We start from the raw sequence: 23,630 nt of genomic DNA, 5'->3' as shown, positions 1-23,630 counted from the left end.
TCACCCTGGGCTCTCTAGGTTCCAGCTGTCATGACGACCACCACCACAGCACCTACCATTTCAGCGTCAAACTGTGATAAATGCTGGGCTTTACAGACCATCTAATTCTCACACTGGCTTGGCAAGGTGGCTGTTTTTATTCATATTTATAGTCAGGATGTGGAGGCTCAGATATCAAAACTTATAAAACTAGTATGTATAGAAGGAGAATTCGACTGAAATCTAACTATATGTCTGTTTACTTGGACAAATTCAGCACCTTCTAGCAGGGATAACATTATCTCAGTAGCTACTTCACTCTGTAACAGCACTGGCAACTCTCCATATGTCAATCAACAAGTCTGTCCCATATTTTTAACATCCTCCTTGGTGTCCAACATGGTTACATACCATTTGGGTGAACACAAATTATTGCTGAATAAATGAGTACCCATAGTTATTTTTAGGTAGAAGAAAACAAGCTAGGGGAAAAAAAAGTCAAAATGACATAAATTTTCTGTTCTCAACACAACCTAAATTCTGCAAACATGTAACAAACATTTTTTTCCCCTTTCCTAAAAAAGTAATTAAACCCACCAGAGCAAAATAGAATTTGGACAAGATTACACAGTAATTGTAAGAAGTAACAATATCAGTTTTGCTTTTTATAGCTCCAATTACTGTCCATAATGGTCAAATTACTAAGGATTAATTGGTGTCTCACTATAGTAACCTGCATTTGCTTTTAGACAATGCCAACAGGCATTGCATTTTATGCAAAATGAGTTCTATTTGTATCATTCCTCAAAGGACTGACTGGTAATTTTTTTTTTTTAAACTGACACCAAACTTGTTTATTTCAAAGGCATTCAATCCTTCAGATACTTTGCTCAGCCAGACCTGAGTGAGATAATACAAGAATGGGGTTATTCTCTCACACACTTGAAGTTGAGAAAAGGGAAATTAGTAACTGCCATCACAAAGGAAAGCAAGACTAGAAACAGAGAACCCTATGTTTAGACTTGCAAAACGGTACGCAGATATTGTAGAGTTAATGCATTAGACAAAGACACTAACTTGTCATGCAAATAACGCACAGCCTAACTAGAAGAAGAGCAACTATTACCACTTAAGCTAGTAAAAATGAAGTTCAAATAGTGAATTAAATAAACACATATATTTACAGAAGCCTCCCCACCCCGCCTTTACTTGCTAGATGGGGTAATGCCCAATTCATGAATCATTTAGTAAAGACAATTAGATCTTTTTTAAAAAGAGCACAGATATTTACATTCACTTCTTTGTAAAATAATCTTAAGGTAAGTTAAAAGGAAGAAAGAGGAAGGAGGCTCTTTGGAGGACAGAAAACAGTGGCTGAGTGATGACTGATGTATCAAAGCATGGAGGCAATTATGCAGAATACAGAGTAAACACGCTGCAGCAGAAAGGAGGTGACGTGCACACAGAACCACAGTGAGGCTGGAGATGGAGGAAATGGAGATTCATTGATAGATTTTGCATATGGAACTGTCAGCCCTCTCCAAGTTCCCCCAGAATGGCTGGAGGCCAGATGTCCCCACCAAACAGGGAAAAGAGAGTCAGTCGTTCTCTAGGGCAGTGGTCCTCAGCATCATCACTACCTGATAGGTTTATCATGACACAGTCTGCAGGGCCACACTCCCATTGTTTCTGATTCAGTCGTTGTTGTAGGTGCTGTGGGGAAAGGGAATGGGAGGTGATTACCCATGTGTAAGGGAATTCTTTCTGGAGACCTGAAAATATAAAATTAGATAGTGGTGATGGTTGTGAAACAGGACCCAGCTGTGCCTTAAACTGTCACCATTTTGACTTCAGACTGTATTTTCTAACTGATGAAGCTTCTCTCTTCACTTGGGCAAAATACCAGTGGACAAAGCATCCCGTAATGAGAACCAAAACTACCCCCTTGAGCACCGACTGCCCTGATATCAGCAAGCCCTCACATGACTGATGCCCAAGACAATGACTGACCTGACCTTTACTGCCCACCTGCACACACTCATGGACCTTTGTCTGCATCTTCTTTATTATAAACCCGAAAGTACTTTCAGCACTTTGGAGACAGCACCTTGGAGACCACTTTGGGACAGCGGTCCACCACCTTCCAGGGGCTGGCCTCACTGAAATAAATTCCTTTCTTGTTTCACCACCACCTGCCTTTCTGCCTTTGGGTTTTACCAGCAGCAAGTGGCCAAACTTGGTCTGTTTGCGACCCGCAGACCTAGGGGCTCTTGTACCCTTGAGCCCTTATTACAGCTGCACAATTTTGTGAAAATAGTAAAAACTACTGAATTGTACAATTTGAAGGGTGAATTTTATGTTAAGTGAGTTAAAGTTGTTCTTTAAAAAATAATTTACTCCTCTGCATCCAGGGCTCTCACCAAAGCCCAACAGAGATCTGAGAAAATTTCGAAGCATGTCTCCCTTTTGTCTTTCCTATGTTAAACCTATTCAATTTCTTAACCATTTCTTTAGACCATGATGTCTACATCCCTTTTGTTCTGGCTGCTGCCCTAAAGTCAGATAGGATACAAAATCACAACCTTTTCATATAAAGTTTAATAAAAGACTCCAAGTATTTGGAAGTAGATAAAGGAACAGGACAGAAAAGCTAGACAGTTTGCCAGCTTTTCATGATTTGGCTGAATATAATTCATTCAAGGATAATATATCAAACGTGACATAAAAGTAACAAAAGACATTCCATAACCAAATACAGATAACATGTACTGGGGTAAAGAAAAGATTGTATATCATAAAATACTATACAGTATGGAGGAAAAGTTGTAGTAACTACATTTCTATTGTCCCAAGAACAGAAAAGCAACAGAATCAAAACTAAATGTAACAGCCAGTGGTCATCAAATATAAATGACATTTTAAAATGCACTCTCATGTAATCACTCTACTGATAAGGTTAATTCTAAATTCAATTCAGCCTACACAAGGTTGAAATTCCCTTGCCATGTACTGTTCTTGCCTCAGGACAGCTTTTGTGTAACAGCTACCACATTCTGAATTTCTTATTTAATGCCTATCTTGTTCACTAGATAGTATTGGGTCATGATAGTATCGGGATCATATCTATCTTGTTCATCTTTATATTCCAGCACCTAACCTAGTGTTTGGCACACAGCTGACTCTCAACAAATGTTCAATCAAGCTGAGATTGATTTTTGAGCTCTGAATCAGGCATAATGGTAGTAAAAGAAACTATGAAGACAAAGAGGAACAAGATACAGTTTGAGGAATTTGTGGTCTAATGGGAAGATAAGCATATAAACAGACAATTTCAATTTCAATTTTTTAATAAGCAGAATTGATAGAAATCCTTTCCAATAGGTATTTAAGTCTTTATTTCGTATTAATAAAGTTATAAAATTAAATAGTCCCTAAATCTAAAAGCTCAAAGTCTAAGCTATAGAGAAAAAAAAAAAAAAAAACAACCCAGTGATTCCAGTGTTATAAAACAAAGAATAAAGGAACGTGGACATACAGAAGAAGGGCATTTAAATAAGCAAGATGTGGGGATGGGATTGGGGATTCTGGGTGAGATCATTTTTAAGCTGAGTTTATTTTTCATTTTCTTAAATATTTTATTTACTCACTCATCAGAGAGAGCAAGCATGCATACAAGCGGGGGGAGCAGCAGACAGAGAGAGAAACAGGCTCCCAGCTGAGCAAGGAGCCCAATGTGGGACTCGATCCCAGGACCCTGAGATCATGACCTGAGTCAAAGGCAGATGCTTAACCGACTAAGTCACCCATGAATTCCTTAAGCTGAGTATAGATGGATGGGCAGGGATTGCCTAGACAAACAAATGGGGAAAGGACATTCCCCATTCACAGAGAAACACCTGTATGTTATCAGAAATTTATATAAACAGTTTAGGATAGCTGAAGCAAAGGAAAGTAGATGTAAATGACTGAAAAGATGAAATGAGTGTGGAAAAAGGAAACCTGGGGATGGTATTCACATAGCTGCTTTGACAAACTGGAAAGATGGTAGTGCCATTTCCTGACACAAGGAATTCAGAAGCAAACAACAGGTTGAGGGAATGATGATGAATTTCATTTGAGCATGCTGAGGTGTTTATACAACAGCCACTGGAGAAGACAACGGGCACTTCGCAGGTGGGAGCTGAGCAAGGATTCCACATTGGAGACAGGAATTTCACAACACCATTCTTTGACCATTAACTCGATTTTGTACAGGTTTTAACTCTCTTACCTCCACACCCACAATTCTTCATGAAGACCTCCAATTCTTTAAGTCCACCACTTTTCCAACATCACCTACTACCCCTATTTTCTCACTCCTCCTCGATCTATCATGACCTTCTGTACCTATTTCCAGCAATCACACTTGCCAACACCCAACCCCTGGTTGGTTAATCGAAATATTCACATTCTCTGTATTATATGCAAACAAACTAAATATTCCTACTAAACCCTCTCCACTTGTGCTTAATTTGCCTGAAATGCTCATTCCCTAGCTATATTGTACACGTGAGGAAACAGGTAAGGTGATAATGAAATTCTTGAACCTTTTATACCAAGAGTCTGCTAATTCATATTTCAATCAAAATAGTTCATTTTTAACATACATAATACACTAAAAGAAGAAATTTCTTTGTTTTAAGGTCCCACTATAAGAGACTAGCATAAAGAACCATCATTATTCATATATACTCAGGAAATAAAGATCTCAAAGTTTCATGGTGATATCTTTCCCACGAAATAGAGCAAAAAAAAAGTGATTAACATATTTAACTCTGTTGTGGGCTCAATTCTATAGTAGAAATTATACAGAAAAGATTAGAAGAATGAGAAGTTGTGCTTCACAAATTCAGTTTAACAATACTTGCTGAATATCTACTATTTTTAGTAGACATAGATATTTAGGATGTTTATAACCTATGAGATAGAAGAACTGCGAACCGGCTAAATATTAAAAATAGGAGGAACTTTTTTCTTTAGTACATGAGATAGGTGAGTACTATAAGAGGGAGAAAAAGAGAAAAACAATTTCTCTTGAGAAAAACAGGGAAGGAGTCAAGGAGAAAGCCCTCTTTCAGTTGAGCACTGGAGGAATGAGATATGGTAAAGCAGTCTAATGCTACAGGGAGGGACATTAGAAACACAGAGGTGTGTATTGAAAATGCAGAGCACAGACAAAATAGCCATAGCCAGGGGCACCTGGGTGGCTCAGTGGTTTAAGCCTCCGTCTTCGGTTCAGGTCATGATCTCAGGGTTCTGGGATCAAGTCCCGCATCAGGCTCTCTGATTTATACTTTCTTAAAGGTTGTATTAATTTCCTAAGGTGGCCACAACAAATCACCACAAACTGGGTGGCTTTTAGCACAGAACTGAATTCTCTCACAGGCAGAAAGGCCAAAAGTCTGAAATCAAGGTGCTGGCAGCACTATGCTCTTCCTAAGGTTCTAGGGAAGAACTCTGCCTAGTTTCCAGTGGCTCTCAGCATCCTTAGCATTCATTCCTCAGCATCATTCCTACCTCTGCCTCCTTCTTCACATGGTCTTCCTTCTCTCTGTACCTGTCTCCTCCACATCTCGGAATCCAAATGTCCTTCTTCTTTCTTTTATAAATATGTCATTGAATTTAGGCCCACCCTAATTCAGTATTTTAATTGGAATTATATATGCAAAGGTCTTCTTTAAAAAAAAAAGATTGTATTCACAGGAATTGTTTTTTTGGGGGGACATAATTCAAGCTACTACTGACGTTATTTAAAAGCTACTACCGAGAGAAATTCGTAGCATTTATTTATTTTTTAAGATTTTACTTATTTATTTGACAGACAGAGATCACAAGCAGGCAGAGAGGCAGGCAGAGAGGCAGGCAAAGAGAGAGGAGGAAGCAGGCTCCCCGCTGAGCAGAGAGCCCGACTCGGGGCTCAATCCCAGGATCCTGAGATCATGACCTGAGCTGAAAGCAGAGGCTTTAACCCACTGAGCCACCCAGGTGCCCCTGAAGCATTTTATTTGAATAGAATAAAACTCACTGAATCCTTTCATGAATCTAAGATATATATGGGATTTAGTGATCTTATTTTTTTTTAAAGATTTTATTTATTCATTCGACAAAGAGAGATCACAAGTAGGCAGAGAGGCAGGCAGAGAGAGAGAGAGAGGAGGAAGCAGGCTCCCCACCAAGGAGAGAGCCTGATGCGGGGCTCGATCCCAGGACCCTGGGATCATGACTTGAGCTGAAGGCAGAGGCGTTAACCCTCTGAACCACCCAGGAGCCCCTAGTGATCTTATTTTTACTATATACTTAAACATTTTTTTGTTTCATCCCAGAAATTATTTCATTACTCACCAATTCCTCCTAAGTAAAAAAGAGTAAAACATTGAAAATAGAAAATGATGGGTGCCTGGGATGCACAGTGGGTAAGAGGAAGATTCAGAGTGAGAGAAATCATCATCACTATTTCATCTTACATTGTCTTACTGCAGTACACAAAGTATTGTGTCATCTTTCACACAGGTCTAAGAAAAGCCTGGAGACATGAATGTTGTGGTCTTTTTGTAGTTTTCAGAGAATACAGTTGAGAATTGAGATCTTTTATTTTTTACTCACAATGACAAAGAGGAGATAAATGATAAAGACGCTTCATAAATATTAGACAAGCCAGGAAACGAATGCAAAGAGACAGATTGTAACAATCTAGTCTCCAATAATAATGGTAAAATTGGTGTAAGTGAACTCTCAGACTATGAGTCTACAGATAACGATATCTTAAATGAATTTTCTCAAACCCAAGAACTGATAAGTGAATAATACATTTCTAAGGGCCAAAAGGAAATATGATATTTCTATCCAATTAGTTACTCTACAGTTAGGACTTCATCATGCAATAATATGCAACAGGAAATGGGATTATACCATTATTTTGGAAGGATATGTGACAATATTCTTTCATCATCTACATTTGTGTACCAAAAATTGACCTGACGTGGTTAACCAATGAACAAAAGCTGAAGGCAAGTATGTATACAAAACCATCTGGAAGAAAATATATCATATAGAAATGAAAAAATAAAGTTATTTGATCATTGGTGTTTACAAATTTAAAAATAAAAATGTTTTGCAATTATGAATCAAAGGATGGCCACCCCCTCTTCAAAATTATGAGCTGTCACGTTCTCGAAAGTATTATTTTTTGATGATGTGAGTGCAAGAACCAGAAGTAGTAGTAAGCTTGAAACTACTAAAGAAGTATTCGAAATCCAGAATCTGTATTAAGTATAGATATATTCCTGGTTCATGCCATGGCAATTGATAAACAGTTAGCTACATTCAAAGGGCTGTGTCTGTATGGAGTACTTTCAAAACCCAGAGAAGTGAGGATAAAAATTGGGCTTTACCACCATCATCAAGAAAATGAAAAAACAAACTACAGAATGGGAAAAACAAATTGTAAAACTTGTGTTTGTTAAGGGTCTTGTATCCAGAGTATATATAAAAAAAACTCTTACAACTAAATGATAAATGACAACTAAACTAAAAAAAAATGAAACAAATATTTAACCAGACATAGCTCCAAAGAAGATATCCAAATGGCCAACAGGTACACCAAAAGATATTCATCAGTAGTCATTAGGGACATGCAAATCAAAACCATAATGAGATGCTACTTTACACTCACTAAAATGGCACAATGAAAAAGACATATAAGTGTTGACAAGAATGTGGAGAAATTGGAATTTTTTAAAATTATTTTTATTAACATATAATGTGTTATCTGCCCCAGGGGTACAGGTCTGTGAATCATCAGGCTTACACATTTCATAGCACTCACCATAGCACACACTCTCCCAATGTCCATAACCCAAGCACCCATCCCTCCTGACCACCCTCCAGCAACCTTAAGTTTGTTTCATGAGATTAAGAGTCTCTTACGGTTTGTCTCCCTCCCAATCCCATCTTGTTTCATTTTTTTCCTTCCCTACCCTGTACAACCCTCCGCCCTGCCTCTCAAATTCCTCATATCAGAGAGATCATATGATAATTGTCTGAGAAACTGGAACTTTTATACATTGTTGGTGGGATGGCTATAAAACAGAATAGGCACTGTGGAAAATAGCCTGCAAATCCTCACAGAGTTAAAATTACCATGAGACCCAAAGGTTCCATTCCTAAACACCTACGCAAGAAAAATGCAAACAAGTTTACACAAATACTTGTACTCAAATATTCATAGTAACATTAGTAATAATAGCCAAAAAACAGAAACAACTTATATGTCCATTATTACCTGCCGAATGGATAAACAAATGTGTTACACTCACACATATAATGTTATTTGGTAATAAAATCAAATGAAATACATATGCTACAACATGGATACTGAAAATATTATGCAAAGTAGAACAAAAAATGATACACTACATATTCCATCTATATGAAATACCCAGAATGGGCAAATTCATAGAGACATAAAATAGTTAAGTGGTTGCCTAGAATGGGAGGGAGGATGGGGAGTGACTGCTAATGAGAAAAAGTTTCTTTTTGGGTGATAAAAATATTCTTTAAAAAAAAAAAATATTTTATTTATTTTTTGAGAGAGAAAGAGAGAACAAGCCGGGGGGAGAGACAGAGGGAGCAGCAGACTCCCTGCTGAGTGGGGAGCTAGGGCTCCATCCCAGGACCCTGGGATCATGACCTGAGCTGAAGGCAGATGCGTACCAACTGAGCCACCCAGGCACCCCTGATAAAAATATTCTTAGATTATGGTGATATTTGAACTGTGAAAATATACTAAAACCCATTGAACTGTATACTTTAAAATAGGTGAATTTTATGGTAAATAAATAAGAAATCTCTCAATAAAGCAGTTTTTAAAAATTTGGGCTTGCTACGTTTATATTCTCATTAAAATTCTAATGAAGTTTATTTTCACTTCCACAAATTTTTCATAAGATGGGATAAAAATATTTATTATAAATAAGGTCCATTACCCCTGGATGGTAAATGGTGATGTCTATTTTCTTGGTATACTGAAGGTTAATCAATCTTCCTAAATGGACATTTAGATTGTTAGTAGTACTTTCCCCCTAGTATAAACAAAGTTGCTTTCAACATTTCTGTTTATACACCTTTACAGAGTTGTAAGAAAAATTCCTAGAAATGAAATTCTAGGTAAAAGGTATTTCTCTAAAAAGGCTGTTCCAATTGATATTTCCAATAGCAATGTTTAAGAGAAAAGCATGTTTTATCCTGAAATATCCTTGCCTTCACAGTTTACTAAAAAAATACATAATAAGGAAAAAACACCTGTTAACAAAACACCAAAAGCAAAAAGCAAAACAAAACACAACGAACAAAAAAGAAAAGCAATAATCATCAAAAACTCTTTCAAATACATTAGGCTATATTACCTGTTCCAATTCTGGCTCTGACAAGAAATGGAAAATTTTATTATATGACATTTCTGAATATAATGCAATTTAGTGTATTTCCAATTCTCTCAGAATAAACATGTCACTTACAAATTATATTTATAGGAAGATTGTAATAAAAATACTTAGCTTTCTTTTAAAAAAATGTATAGCTCTATCTGCCCAGAGGATTTAGGAGCAATAATCCACCGCCAGTAGGAAAGTACCCAATGACTGAATCTTGGTTTCTAAGTAACACTTTCCAATATAAGGAACCAAGTCTCTTTGGAGAAATGGCTGCTTCAAGGGCCAGGGTAGGGAAAATAAAAAATAAGGCTAGGATAACTGCCAAAACTTGGAAGCAACCAAGGTGTCCCTCAGAAGGTGAATGGATAATCGGTGGTACATCCAAATAATGGAATATTGTTCAGAAATGAGCTACCAAGCCATGAAAAGATGTGGTGGAACCTTAAATGCATATTACTAACTGAAAGAAGATTATCTGAAAAGGCTACATACTATAGGATTTCAACTATATGACCTTCTGAAAAAGGCAAAACTCTGGAGAGAGGAAACATATCAGTGTTTGCTAGGGGTTAAGAGGGAGGGAGTGATGAGTAGGAGGAGCACAGAGGATTTTTAGGGCAGTGAAACTATTCTATGTGATACTATCATGACGGATATGTGTCATTATTACTCATTCATCCAAAACTACAGAACGTACATCACCAAAAGTGAACCCTAATATAAACTATGGACTTTGAGTATTAACACGTGTCAGCGTAGGTTCACAGATCATAAAAAATAAGTACATAAAACAAGTAAAGAAATATGGGCTATTTCACACTACCAGAGAATAAGGAAGTACTCAAAAAACAAAATGATAAGGGCATGTCAAAAGGGTACTACAATAGTCAATCTGAATGAGTTCCCAATAGCTAAAACTAAAACAGTTGGAGTAACAAAATATATAACATGGAATTAGAGTATAACCCAACATATAAAATAAATATGAGTCCATCTTGATATAAATGATTACAAAAATAAATAAGGGCGAAGAGACAACAAATCTTCCAAATAGAAGAATTCCAAATACTCTCCCCTCCAGGACATGATGCTTAATTTCATCTTGTGCTTCCTAACCCCTCATTCCCACCTCCAATAAGGGTGGGGTAGACCTAGTGACTTACTTCCAAAGGACGAAGAAAGGGAAAAACAGTACATTTTCAGTGGAGAAAATCAGCAAACACTATCTAATCCAAGTAATAAAGATTAATGTCACCATATGGATATCCCATACCCCTGATGATGGTAAGAGCACTTTACTTCTCGGTATTCTTTTCAAAAACCCATCTGACTCCAAGTTGAAACACGAGAAAAACAACAGACAAATCCAGATTGGGATACATTCTACAAGTCATGAAAAACAAGGAAAGACTGAGAAATTGTTACAGACTAGAAGAGACTGGAGGAAACAAGACAATCAAAAGTAATGTGGGACATTGAATGGGATTCTGCAAGAAGAAAGCAAGCCCTGGTGGAAAACGTGAAATCCAAATAAAGTCTGGAATGTAGTTAACAGTAATAAACTAACAATGGGTTCTTAGTTTTGACAAAATGTACCATGGCAATGTACAATATTTACAGTGGGGGAAACTGGGCAAGAGGTGTACATTAGAAGTCTGCACTGTCTTTGTAACTTTTATATATTTAAAAATTACTCAAAAATAGAAAGTTTATTAAAAACAACAATAACTACCAAATTAAACTTTAAAATGGAGCCATAAAACCACAAAACCAACATAGATATCCTTTTGGAAAATGTTAAACTTCTAAATTTAACTACATTTACTATATTTTGAAAGTCTGTTAAATACAATTAAAGAAAAGGTTGAGGGAAGACTAACAATTTCTTACTGGAGATCAAATCAGGCATTAATCGGAAACATGAGGTACTGCATACTAATAATCCTGGAACTATGCATATTCAACTAGACACATTTGACTGACATGATTAGAAATACTTCAAAAGACATTAAAAAAAATACAGAACCTTATATCCTGCCAACTTAATCTTCTGTCAAGTTTCACTGTATACTGTGTTCTGTGGTTCACTGCACTTTACCAGGAAAGTAGGAACATATTTAATCCACTAGGGGTATTATAATGGCAAACCCTTGGTAAACTTACACCTTTCACATATTATGACACTTCTGAAGGGAAGGTACTTTGCTTCTAACACTCTACATTGCCAGCAGGGTGCCTGGGTTGCTCAGTTAGTTAAGCATCTGCCTTCAGCTCAGGTCACGATCCCAGGGTCCTGGGAGAGAGCCCCACATTGGGCTACCTGCTCAGTGGGGAGCCTGTTTTTCCCTCTTCCTCTGCTGCTCTCCCTGCTTGTGCCCTCTCTCTATCTCTCTGTCAAATAATAAAATAAAATAAAAACTTTATACATTAAAAAATGAATACCAAAAATTTAAGAAAGATTATCTAAAACTTGGATATAAGGCCAGAAGGTAGATAGCGTGCCCTTTCTTTCTTTGACAGACAGAGATCACAAGTAGGCAGAGGCAGGCAGAAAGCAGGGGGCGGGGGTGGGGGGTGGGGAGCAGGCTCCCCGCTGAGCAGAGAGCCCAGTGCAGGGCTGGATCCCAGGACCCTGGGATCATGACCTGAGCTGAAGGCAGAGGCTTTAACCCACTGAGCCACCAGGTGCCCCTAGCGTTCCCTTTCAGTGGAATACTGGGGACACAGATTTGTTCAAAGGTTAATTACTTACGAGAATGTACTTTGCTCCATTATTCTATTGACTACTGAATTAAATATCCCAGATTAAATAAAGTTACATGTTAACTTGAAGATTTCTGTCTAGTAGAGTTACAAATAATTTTTGTCAGGTAGAAGAGAAAATTCCAAAGGTTAAGATTTATTGGTCTGTAGGATATTAACCAGTTTATAACTAACCTCACAATCTAATTCTAAAATTCCTTTATTAAATTGCCTATATGAATACACAGCTCTTCAAATGCTCTCTGAACCAGCCTTACTATTTTCCTTGTTCCCTTAGTAATTTATGAATTGAATAAAATATTTGATACATGTTCACTTCATACTTGTATGAGTCATGATTTTAATTTCTTAAAATTATGCTTTGAAAGGCATAAGGAACTTTCCATGACATGCCTGACATGACCTTTTCCACCCACTGCTCTGCAAATCCTATAGTCTCACAGGGCTATTGCAATAAGTTTTTTGTACAGTATTCTGAAAATATTGTTAATAATCTTGTTATCGGAATTATCTAATACTTTTTATTTCAAAGATAAATCAGAAAAGAATCTAAGTGTATGTTATTTTCAAGGCCATGTGATCTGACGTCTAAGACTTTCTAATTTGTTACATGTCACTCCTGATGGTTCTGTGAGTTAATTTTCCTTATTTAAGCTAATTACTTAAAAAATTTTTTTCTTCCATCTGTTCCGGGTACCTATTTGTTTCTAAATGCAAGAAGCTAATACCTGGTTCAGATGTGAACTACACATAACTGTCTTTACTTTCATAAACATGATTAATTACACTTAAATTTTCATTACATATTTTGAGATTTATGAGAAAAGAAAAAGATTAGCAAAAAGAAAAAAACCACAACTTCATCTTTGCAATGTTACATTTTTCATTAAAATCAAAAGTCTAGACTAATGTGATTTTAGGAAGAAACCTGGTTATTGTCAAGTCTAAATGTACTTTGGTGAATTCAAGTGAACTAATTGTAAACACTGATTTCAATTTGTAGGTTTTGGCACGGTGAAAGAAAGCATTATTTCATTCCCATCCAACCCATAATCAGTAGTCCATTAAAGCAAAAGAGAAAAGAAAATTCTGTACCCTGACATCACTTCTAGGTGAAGTTGTCCCGAAACAGTTAAGAAAGCAGGAACATTGAAGAAATTCTCCTCAGGCACCTTAATTTTGCTTGAAGGCTGCAAATGAAAAACATGAGCCACAAAAAGCTATGAGATATTTTGCTCTGCTTTCACATTCACATACGTGCCACAACTAAAATCACAATGCAATTCAATATATGCGAGGACAGATCATTTTCATGAAAATAAAGGCAGTTCTCAGTACAATCCTAAAAGAGAAAATGCCTACTTAGAAATTGCTAAGGTCAAGGACATTTGCTCCACATTTTCAAAACATAAAACCAAAGGACAAAGTATTTTTGTCACAAGATACAGTTCTCCCTAAAAAGTGATTCTGACTAAGAGACAAACAAAGAAAGAGATTGTGAATTAAAATTTTTAAAGAATTTTTGAAGAAATACAAAATCTCTTAAAATTCTGACCCATGACTGAAATTTGATTTTCTCAAAGGAATAGCCTCTAGAACGTGTTGTCATGTTATTAAATTTTTAATAATAGTATTTTTAATGCAGATTTTTATAAATACATTATAAACTTTTTTTTTAAGATTTTATTTATTCATTTGACAGAGAGAGAGATCACAAGTAGGCAGGGAGGCAGGCAGAGAGAGAGGAGGAAGCAGGCCCTCCACGGAGCAGAGAGCCCGATGCGGGGCTCGATCCCAGGACCCCGGGATCACGACCCAAGCCGAAGGCAGAGGCTTTAAACCACTGAGCCACCCAGGCGCCCCTACATTATAAACTTTTACGTATATTAATTTAACTTCCACCACAATGCAGAAGAGCAGAACTCTATCTTTAAAAGATACAGGGAGCAATTAATTTAAAGATTTTATAAACTTATAATATAGATATGGTGATTATTCTAGTTAAAACAGGTAGGAAACAGGCCAGTCATCATTTATAACAAACTATAAAGTTATCTGGGGGTCAAATGCACTTATTTTACTTTTTTAAAAAGATTGCTTATTTATTTATTTGACACAGAGAGAGAGCACAAGCAGGGGGAGGAGCAGAGGGAGAAGGATCAATACCCAAGTCAAAGGCAGACGCTTAACAGACTGAGCCACCCAGAAACACAATTGAAATAGACAACTAAAAAAGCTTCTGGATCCAAGTATGGCTATTATACTCACTTTTTTGGATGAAAGTTAATTTCTCTTAGTCTTATATTTCAGATTGTGCATTTATTTTAAAGTGCTTTAGTGTAATGGTACTGTTACTATAAAAGCAATAAGGCCAATTTTAGGGGCGCCTGGGTGGCTCAGTGGGTTAAAGCCTCTGCCTTCAACTCAGGTCATGATCCCAAGGTCCTGGGATGGAGCTCCGTATCAGGCTCTCTGCTCAGCAGGGAGCCTGCTTTGTCCCCTCTCTCTGCCTGCTTCTCTGCCTACTTGTGATCTCCATCTGTCAAATAAATAAATAAAATCTTTGGGGCACCCGAGTGGCTCAGTGGGTTAAAGCCTCTGCCTTCAGCTCAGGTCATGATCCCAGAGTCCTGGGATGGAGCCCCGCATTGGGCTCTCTGCTCAGCAGGGAGCCTGCTTCCCTTCCTCTCTCTCTGCATGCCTCTCTGCCTACTTGTGATCTCTGTCAGATAAATACATAAAATCTTTAAAAAATAAGCTATAAAGCCAATTTTAAATACACACAATAGAGAATGTGAGACTCCTTTAAGAGACTTAGTATCAAATACTGAATTACAGAAACACATGAAGACATCTTATTTAATTCCATTGGTTCTAAAAATATTGCCTATCAGATACAGGCATATATGTGTATGAATGAGAAATCTAGTGTAAAAATTACCAATTGAAATCATTCATTTATTTTGTAATTGCCTTTTATTTTTCAAACTTACTTTGATACTGGTCCTAAATGTCCTATCACTGCTTTTTAAAAATCTATCTTGGAATCCCATATTCACCGAAGGGATATTTCTTCTAAGGACTCAAGTACATAAGACTAAAATATTTGCCCTGACCTGTGCTTGGATTTCCAAAATAAAAAAGTATGTTTTCTGTAGTTCCTCACTACTTAATAAATAATTATGTTTCAAATAAGGCCCAGCACATTTATAAGAATATTATTATTTTCTCCTTTCCTTTACCTCTTTAGTCTATAATTTGTATTTGTGTTCTATCTTGACTTCTCCTAAAGTGATTTCTCTCATTTCCTGTGCATATAAAAGTCTAGTCTTTATGACTACCTTTTAGTCTTTCATTTATTAGCATTTGTACAAAATAGAATCTGATCCTCTTACATCTCTTAAACGCAACTTATTTAAATAGGTATAAACATATCGCTACTTCATCATGCCATCCAATGTCATACATACTTACATACTGAAATTCCTACTACAGTTTTAAAAATTACTTCTTATTTCTCCTTTACATTACAACTTATGCATTACATTGATTTTTAAAACTTCTGAATTAAGTTATACTACCTATATATTTTACTTCAGGATATTAAAGGGACATTATGAAATATTTTAAAAAGCAATTGCTGAGAGTGGTGTAGATAAACATGGTGGGATAGATTGCTCTGAAGGGCTGTCCCTCCACGGAAAAACTGAAAATAATGAGTAAAAACTGTTAGAATCAACTGTGGGGACTCTGGAAAACAGTTAAAGGTTTCTAAGAACCAAATGCTGAATTGAGAGAGGAAATTTAAAAATTTTAGACTTCACCAACAACAGCAGATGGCATATTGTCTCAAGAACACATGCAATATTGTTCAGGACAGACCATATGCTAGGACATAAAACAAGCCTCAATAAATTAAAAAAGATTGAAATCATACAAGTCCTTTTCTTTGACTGCAATGGAATGAAACTAAAAATGTTAGGTGGTGCAGGTGCTTAGGAAAACAGTTTCATGTTTCCTTAAAAAAGATAAACAAAGAATTACTATATAACCTACCAATTCTATTCCTAGGTATATACTTCAAAGAATTAAAGCCAGGTACTCAAATACATATATATATACGTTCATGTTCATAAGAGCACTATTCACAATAGCCAAGATGAAAACAATTCAAATGTCATTAACAGAAAAATAAACAAAATGTAATATATATAAACAATGGAATAATATTCAGCCATAAGATGGAATGAAGTACTTATATACACATTAAAATAAGACTAAATCTTGGACATGTTATGCTGAGTAAAAGTGAGACATAAAAGGCCACATATTGTATGTTCCCATTTGTATGAAATGTCTGAAAGAGGTAAATCTATAGAGGCTGACTAGGTGAGAGCCATGGGTCTGGAGGGAATAGGAGATATGGGGATGGGGCATGAGGTTTGTTTTTGGGATAATGAAAATGTTTTAGAACTTGATACAGGTGGTAGTTGTATAACATGATAAATGCACTAAATGCCACAAAATGTACCCTTCAAAATAATTAATAAGAATTTCACCTCAATTTTTTAAAAAGTATATATAAATAAGTAACTATTGGATTTGACAGGGTAAAAAACTAACAAGGCGGGGGGGGGCCTGGGTGGCTCAGTGCCTTTGCTCAGGTCATGATCTCAGGGTCCTGTGATTGAGTCCCACATCAGGCTCTCTGCTTGGTGGGGGGCCTGATTCCTCCTCTCTCTGCCTGCCTCTCTGCCTACTTGTGATCTCTCTCTGTCAAATAAATAAATAAAATCTTAAAAAAAAAAACTAACATAGGATTGCAAATTTAAGATCTGTAATCTTAAATACTTCTTAGTAATGAAGAAAGAATAAAAAAATACCGATTATGCATCCAATTTTATGACCTTGCCAGTGCATAGGATTTCTTTAACTAGATTCCCACAATGCAAGTAATAAATGACAAATTTATGACAAATTTATGAAAAATGGACAAATTTGACATTAAACTTAAGGATCTCTATTTAACAAAGGAAGATACAGGCAAAGTCAGAAGAATGACAGATTAAGAAGAAAATATTTTCAGTGCGCCTGGGTGGCTCAGTCAGGAGATAATGCGAATCTTCTTCTTGGGGTTTAGAGTTTGAGCCCAATTTTGGGTGGAGAGATTATTAAAAAATAAAGTCTTTAAAAAAAAAAAAAGAATAATATATTTTCAGCACCTAAAATTGACAAGTGATTAATGGACAGGACCTATAAGGACCTGTCGACAAGAAAACAAGAAAGAAAAAAAGCTGCTCCCCAACTGGACAAGGGATATGAAAAGAGATTTTTACAAAAAAAGGAAAATTTGCATGGCTAAGATATATGAGAAAACACTCAAATTCACTACAAACAAAAGAAATGCAAATGAAAATAAGGCATTTTAAGAAGAATTCATTACATATACCAGATTGACAAAGATTACAAAGTTATTTAAGGTCAAGTGTAGGTACAGATTCAGGGTATGGTAGACAGATATCTAAGATGTGCCCAAGAGTCTCAGCCCCTGATTTAGTCAATTAACCACTAAGCCAGGAACGGCCATGAAGGATTTTGCAACTAAAGCTCCAAATCAGTGAGCACCGGCAGTACTCTCTCTGATATCAGCCGTAGTAACATTTTTCTACATATGTTTCCTAAGGCAAAGGAAATAAGCAAAAATAAACTATTGGGACTATATCAAAATAAAAAGGTTCTGATCAATGAAGGAAACACAAAACTAAAAGGCAACCTACTGAAAGGGAGAAGATATCTGCAAATGATGTAGCCAAAAAAGGGTTAGTATCCAAAGTATATAAAGGACTTACATTAACCTAACACCCAAAAAATGAATAAGCTAATTAAAAAATGGGCAGAAGACACAAATAGACATTTCTCCAAAGAAGACATTCAGATGTCCAACAGACACATGAAGAGATGCTCAACATCACTCATCAAGGAAATGCAAATCAAAAGTACAATGAGATATCAACTCACACCTGTCAGAATGGCTAAAATCAAAAACACAAGAAACAACAGGTGCTGGTGAAGATGTGGAGAAAAAGGAAACTCTCTCTTGGAAATGCGAACTGGAATAGCCACTGTGGAAAACAGTATGGAGGTTCCTCAAAAAATTAAAAATAGAACTACTCTATGATGCAGTAATTGGGCTACTGGGTATTTACCCCAAAAACACATAAAAATACTAATTCAAAGGGATACATGCATCCTTATGTTTACTGCAGCATTATGTACAATAGCTGAACTATGGAAGCAGCCCAAGTGTTCATCGATAAATTAATGGATAAAGAAAACATGGAAGAGATACACATATAACTATGTATATGAGAATATTATTCAGCCCTAAAAAAGAATGAAATCTCGCTATTTGCAACAACATGGAAAGAGCTACAGAGTATATTGCTAAGTGAAATAAGTCAACCAGAGAAAGACAAATACCATATGATCTCCCTCACAAGCAGAATTCAAAAAACAAAACAAACAAGAAAAGGAAAAGAAAAAAAAGAGAGAGGCAAATCAAGAAACAGACTCTTAACTATAGAGAACAAACTGAGGGTTACTAGAGGGGAGGTAGGTGGGGGGGAATAGGTGAAATAGGTGACAGGGATTAACGAGCATACTTACCATGAGGAGAAAAATTAAGAAATGAGCAAAAAATGAAAAAAAAAAAAAGAGATATTTGTCCTGCCTTACAGTTTATTAAAAGATCAAAAAAAAAAAAAAAAGAAAAAAGAAAAAAAAAAAGAAAGAAAGAAAAAGAAAAAAGAAAAAAGAAAAAAGAAAAAAGAAAGTTCCAAATCAGAGGGCCTCAAGATTTGGAGACTTTCTGGGTATTCCCAACCTAACCACATGAGCCCTTTAAAAGCAGAAATGTTTTCTATAGCTGGTTGCAGGAGAGGAAGTCAGAGATTTGAAGCAGGAGAAGGATTCAACAAGCTGTCCTTGACTCGAAGATGGAGAAGGCCACATGCAAAAAAGGTGCTTAGGACAGTCCCTAGGAGCTGAGAACAAACTAGCCAATAGTCAGCAACAAGATGGTAACTTCAATCCTAGAACTGCAAGGAACTAAATTTGGCTGATAGCAGAAATGAGTTTGAGAGAGAAAGTCGAACTACAGAGGAGAATACAACTGGCACACACATTGCCTTCAGCCTTCTGAGACTGAGCGGACAACCTAACTACACCATCCTGGACTGATGATATACAGAACCGAGTAATAACGGGTGCTGTTTGGTGTTGCTAAGTTTCAAGCAATTTGTTATAAAGTCATAGAAAACCTGGGGTGCCTGAGTGGCTCAGTTGGTTAAGCGTCTGCCTTCAGCTCAGGTCATGATCTCAGGGTCCTGGAATTGAGAATTGAGCCCTGCATTGGGCTCCTTGCTTCTTCCTCTATTTCTGCTGCTCCCTCTAGTGCACATACCCTCTCTCTCTCTCAAATGAATACAAAAATCTTAAAAAAAAATTTTTTTTCTAACAAAGTCATAGAGAACTAATTCATCAGAAAACTGGAACCCTCTCATAAAGTTGTATAGTGTACACTGGTACTACTATTCTGGAGAACTTCACGAAGTTAAGAATACATATACCCTATGACCCAAGAATTCCACGCCTAGATATATATTCCAGAAAAATTTTTATACAAGTCATTAGGGAATATGTTGAAGACTATTTGTTGCAGTACTTTTTTTTCTGGGTGTTAACTTAGAACAGGACAACTTAAGAGTCCTTAGCTAGAAGAATGAGTAAGTAAAATGCAGCAAATACCATTGCATATTTTGTAGCAATGAGAAGCAACAAATAAATGTACCTACATGGACAGAATTTGAACAGAGTTAAATGGGAAAAAGTAGGAAATAGAACAAGATACAAAATATGTTATCATTAATGTAAACTAAAAATCACATACAAAAGGTCATTCATATTTTATGAGGCTACACACACAATAAAAGATGATATTTCAACATTAAAGTGAGTACCTCTGAGAGAGAAGAAAAAAGAATGGGAGCAGAGACTGGGATAAAGAGGAAAAAATAAAACAAGAAAGGGGCTGTGATGAATTGTGCTTTGTCAGCTTGGCATTACTGCTCCCATTGAAACGGAGGACTATGTTTCCTAAAATTCCCCTTCCTGCTTGGTTCCAGGTTATAGCTGGCCATCTCTTATTGAGAGGGGATGTGCAAAAGATTTGAGAAGAGAAAATAAAGCTGATGTCATGACTCTTAGAAAACTGGGGCAGTCTGACACGGTGACACACGCACCGAGGTGCCTGGTGATCTCTAATTTCTAGCTTGTCTTCCATACTACTGACTATCCTGCTTTAAGACAACCACCAAGTGCTGCACTGCAATTACTACAGAGTAGATTAGATTAGATTAAATGCATTCGTGGCTTCAATTTTTCACACCTCTCTGTATGAACACCCCTTGTCATATCGCATGCTAAATCTGAGTTTGGCCAAGTGACTTGTTTTGACCAATGATATGGTAACAAAAATTGACAAAAATAGTGGCTTGAAAACGATGCTTGCGCATTTCCATATTCTTTCTTGGACCTATGCCACCAAGGAGATCATGCCCTGATTAACAAGACAGAGGAATCTGAGACATGTGAGGCCATCCTCGATCGGCCAGCTCCCAGCCAAACCATCAGCTAACCAAGTCCAACAGAGATCAGAATCACCCAAATGACCTGTAGACTCATGGGAAAGAATAAATGATTTTGTTACACAGTAATATGATACTAGTGCCTTGCATAGACAGTAACAGTATACCATGAATGAAAATTATGTTTAATTCAACTTTGTACTAATGAGGTTAAAAGAACAGACATTCAGATATATACAGATTTACAGAAACAACCATACCCAATATGCAGTAAACACTTACTATGTGCCACACATTGTGCTAAAGAGCTTATAAGCAACTTAATAAACTATTAGTATTCCCATTTACAAAGGAGAAATTGAGACAAAGAGGTCATTTATTCAACTTGCCTGATGTGATGCACAGTATGAATCAAGGTGGTCTGGCCAGAATCTCTGTCTTTAACCACAATGTGATAGTGCCACATAATATTTTGAGGATTCATAAGAAATAACAATGGTTGATTCCGGGGAAGGATAGCAGATCATTAGGGAACCAAGGTGGGATACAATCCTTCTGTACTTTTAAATTACTACCTTTTGAACCGTGAACTATATCATCTGTTCAAAAAATACATTTAAAACTATATATTTTTTTAAAGTACAATCTGAGGTACTATTAGCAAATACTCAAATGGTATATGGGTTTTATCCCATGTATTCTTTTTTATTAATTTTATTTTACCTTATCTTTTTTAAAGACGTTATTTGAAAGAGAGAATGAGAAAGAGAGAGGGAGGATGAGCTGGGAGTAAGGGTCAGGGATAAGCAGGCTCTCCGCTGAGCAGGGAGCCTGATGTGGGGCTTGATTGCAGGGCCCTGGGATCATGACCTGAGTTGAAGACAGAGGTTTAACCCACTGAGCCACCCAGGTGCCCCTCGTGTATTCTTTTTTAAAAAGATATGTTTGTTGACACAAGCAGATTTCATTTATTATAATTATTACTTTTTTTTAAAGTAAGCTCTTTGCTCAACATGGGGCTTGCACTCATGACCCTGAGATCAAGAGCTGCATGCTCTACTGACTGAGCCCGCCAGGTGCCCCATTCCCCTTGTATTCTTTATCACATAAACACTCATGATTTTATCTTTTGTCCTACAGTGGCGCAGATTCCTTTGATCGGCACCAATAAAAAATTTAAAACCAAGAACAAGGTATGGAAAAAGTCAAATACCAAGACAATATAGATGGTTTTACTGCACTACCTGTAATAATAACACAGTTGGGGGAAAGCCAGAGAAGAGAAGGCCAAATGATCGCTGAATTCTTTGAGTAGGGAATGAGTTTATGTATCTTGGTATGCTAAGCACCTATCACAGTGCCAGAGGCTAGTAATTGTTCCATAAATGCTTGTTGACCAAGAGTGAGTCAACGGTGAACAGAGGGAGTTAGCTACCAGAAATCAGAAGATATAAAGTCTGATAAAGAAGCAAGGAAAGCACAAAAAGCATACGTAGCACAGTTAGCTGTAAAAGCTTCAAGCAGTGTCATGGTTTTGCTGGTCTAAAAGCTACCTCTAGGGTGCCTGGGAGGCTCAGTGGGTTAAGCCTCTGCCTTCAACTCAGGTCATGGTCTCAGGGTCCTGGGATCAAGGCCCCCATCAGGCTCTCTGCTCAGTGGGGAGCCTGCTTCCTCCTCTCTCCCTGCCTGCCTCTGCCTACTTGTGATCTCTCTCTCTGTCAAATAAATAAATAAAATCTTAAAAAAAAAAATCTACCTCTAGTGCACTTTTAGGGGTATGTTTGTTTTCTAACATAGACACTGATAAGCAGATAGTATTGCAGAAAGTATTTCTTATATTAACTCTTATAACTATACTGCTTATTATCAATACTCTGTCATTTTCCTGGTAGACCTGTAAAGAGATGTTTACTGATCCTTTATTGTAACCATCATCTTAACATCTACAATAATTTTTAAAAATACAAAAGGTAGAGAATGTATTTTGAGTATATGGTTGTAAGTTTGAAGCAGCTTAGAGAAAAATTTTCATTTTCCTCACAGAAATTAGTTACGCGCCCTACTATGACTCTGTCTTCCTCCTATCCATCCCCACTCACAAACACATAATTTGCAGATATCCTATATAATTAAATACCACTTTTGGCTAAATATAAAAAGACACATACTCACTTGCCCACCTTTTGAACACTATCTAATTCTGACATCTATTCAAACAGGAAAATCTGGAAAGGATAAGATACTATCATCAATATAATTTTCTGATCACTGAAAAAAAAATCTCTTTTATTTCTAGATCTGTTTCTGCATTCTCATGGATGTGGCTCATTCAGTTCTAAAGAAGGTATGTATCTGTGTACTCTCTTATACAACCTTCACTCTCTAAACAAATCACCCCAGTCACCTCTGGGACTGCTTCCTTATTTCTTCTTTCTTTATGCTTGCAAGTCTTAAAAACTACCCAAATTTACATCAAATGCTATGAGAGCCACAAGGTTTAAAATAAAAAAAAAACATAACATTAAAAATTGCAGGTTTTATTTTTTAAAGTTTCTGAAGCAATATATTGAGCTGGGTGACATTTGGTTGTTATTTTCTATGCTTTTCCTGTATGTTTAAAATTATAAAAAAACCACAGATCAATATTTACAGCTCTTAAAAATGTTCAGCATATGACTGCAAGATCCCTATGTCAATACTTCTCATTCTCCTATTTTCTTCAAAGATAAAATAGTTTCTTATTCAATTTTACCATTTTTGTTTTGCTTAATTA

General features: G+C 36.5%; 1 protein-coding gene across 1 annotated transcript in view; it reads right to left on the bottom strand.

The window, feature by feature from the left end:
* Positions 1-23,630, bottom strand: part of LOC111154430 (asparaginyl-tRNA synthetase 2, mitochondrial) — a 126,734-nt gene that overhangs the window by 53,413 nt on the left and 49,691 nt on the right. The window contains exon 6 of the mRNA XM_022514027.1: positions 13,308-13,402. Coding sequence (XP_022369735.1) covers positions 13,308-13,402 — 95 coding nt within the window. The remainder of the gene's footprint in view (positions 1-13,307; positions 13,403-23,630) is intronic.

Source organism: Enhydra lutris, unplaced genomic scaffold (genome assembly GCF_002288905.1).
Source record: "Enhydra lutris kenyoni isolate GAN:26980312 unplaced genomic scaffold, ASM228890v2 scaffoldscaffold37, whole genome shotgun sequence".
Taxonomy (NCBI): Eukaryota; Metazoa; Chordata; class Mammalia; order Carnivora; family Mustelidae; genus Enhydra; species Enhydra lutris.
Note: the sequence above shows the minus strand (reverse complement) of the source record. Positions and strands in the feature narration are given on the sequence as shown.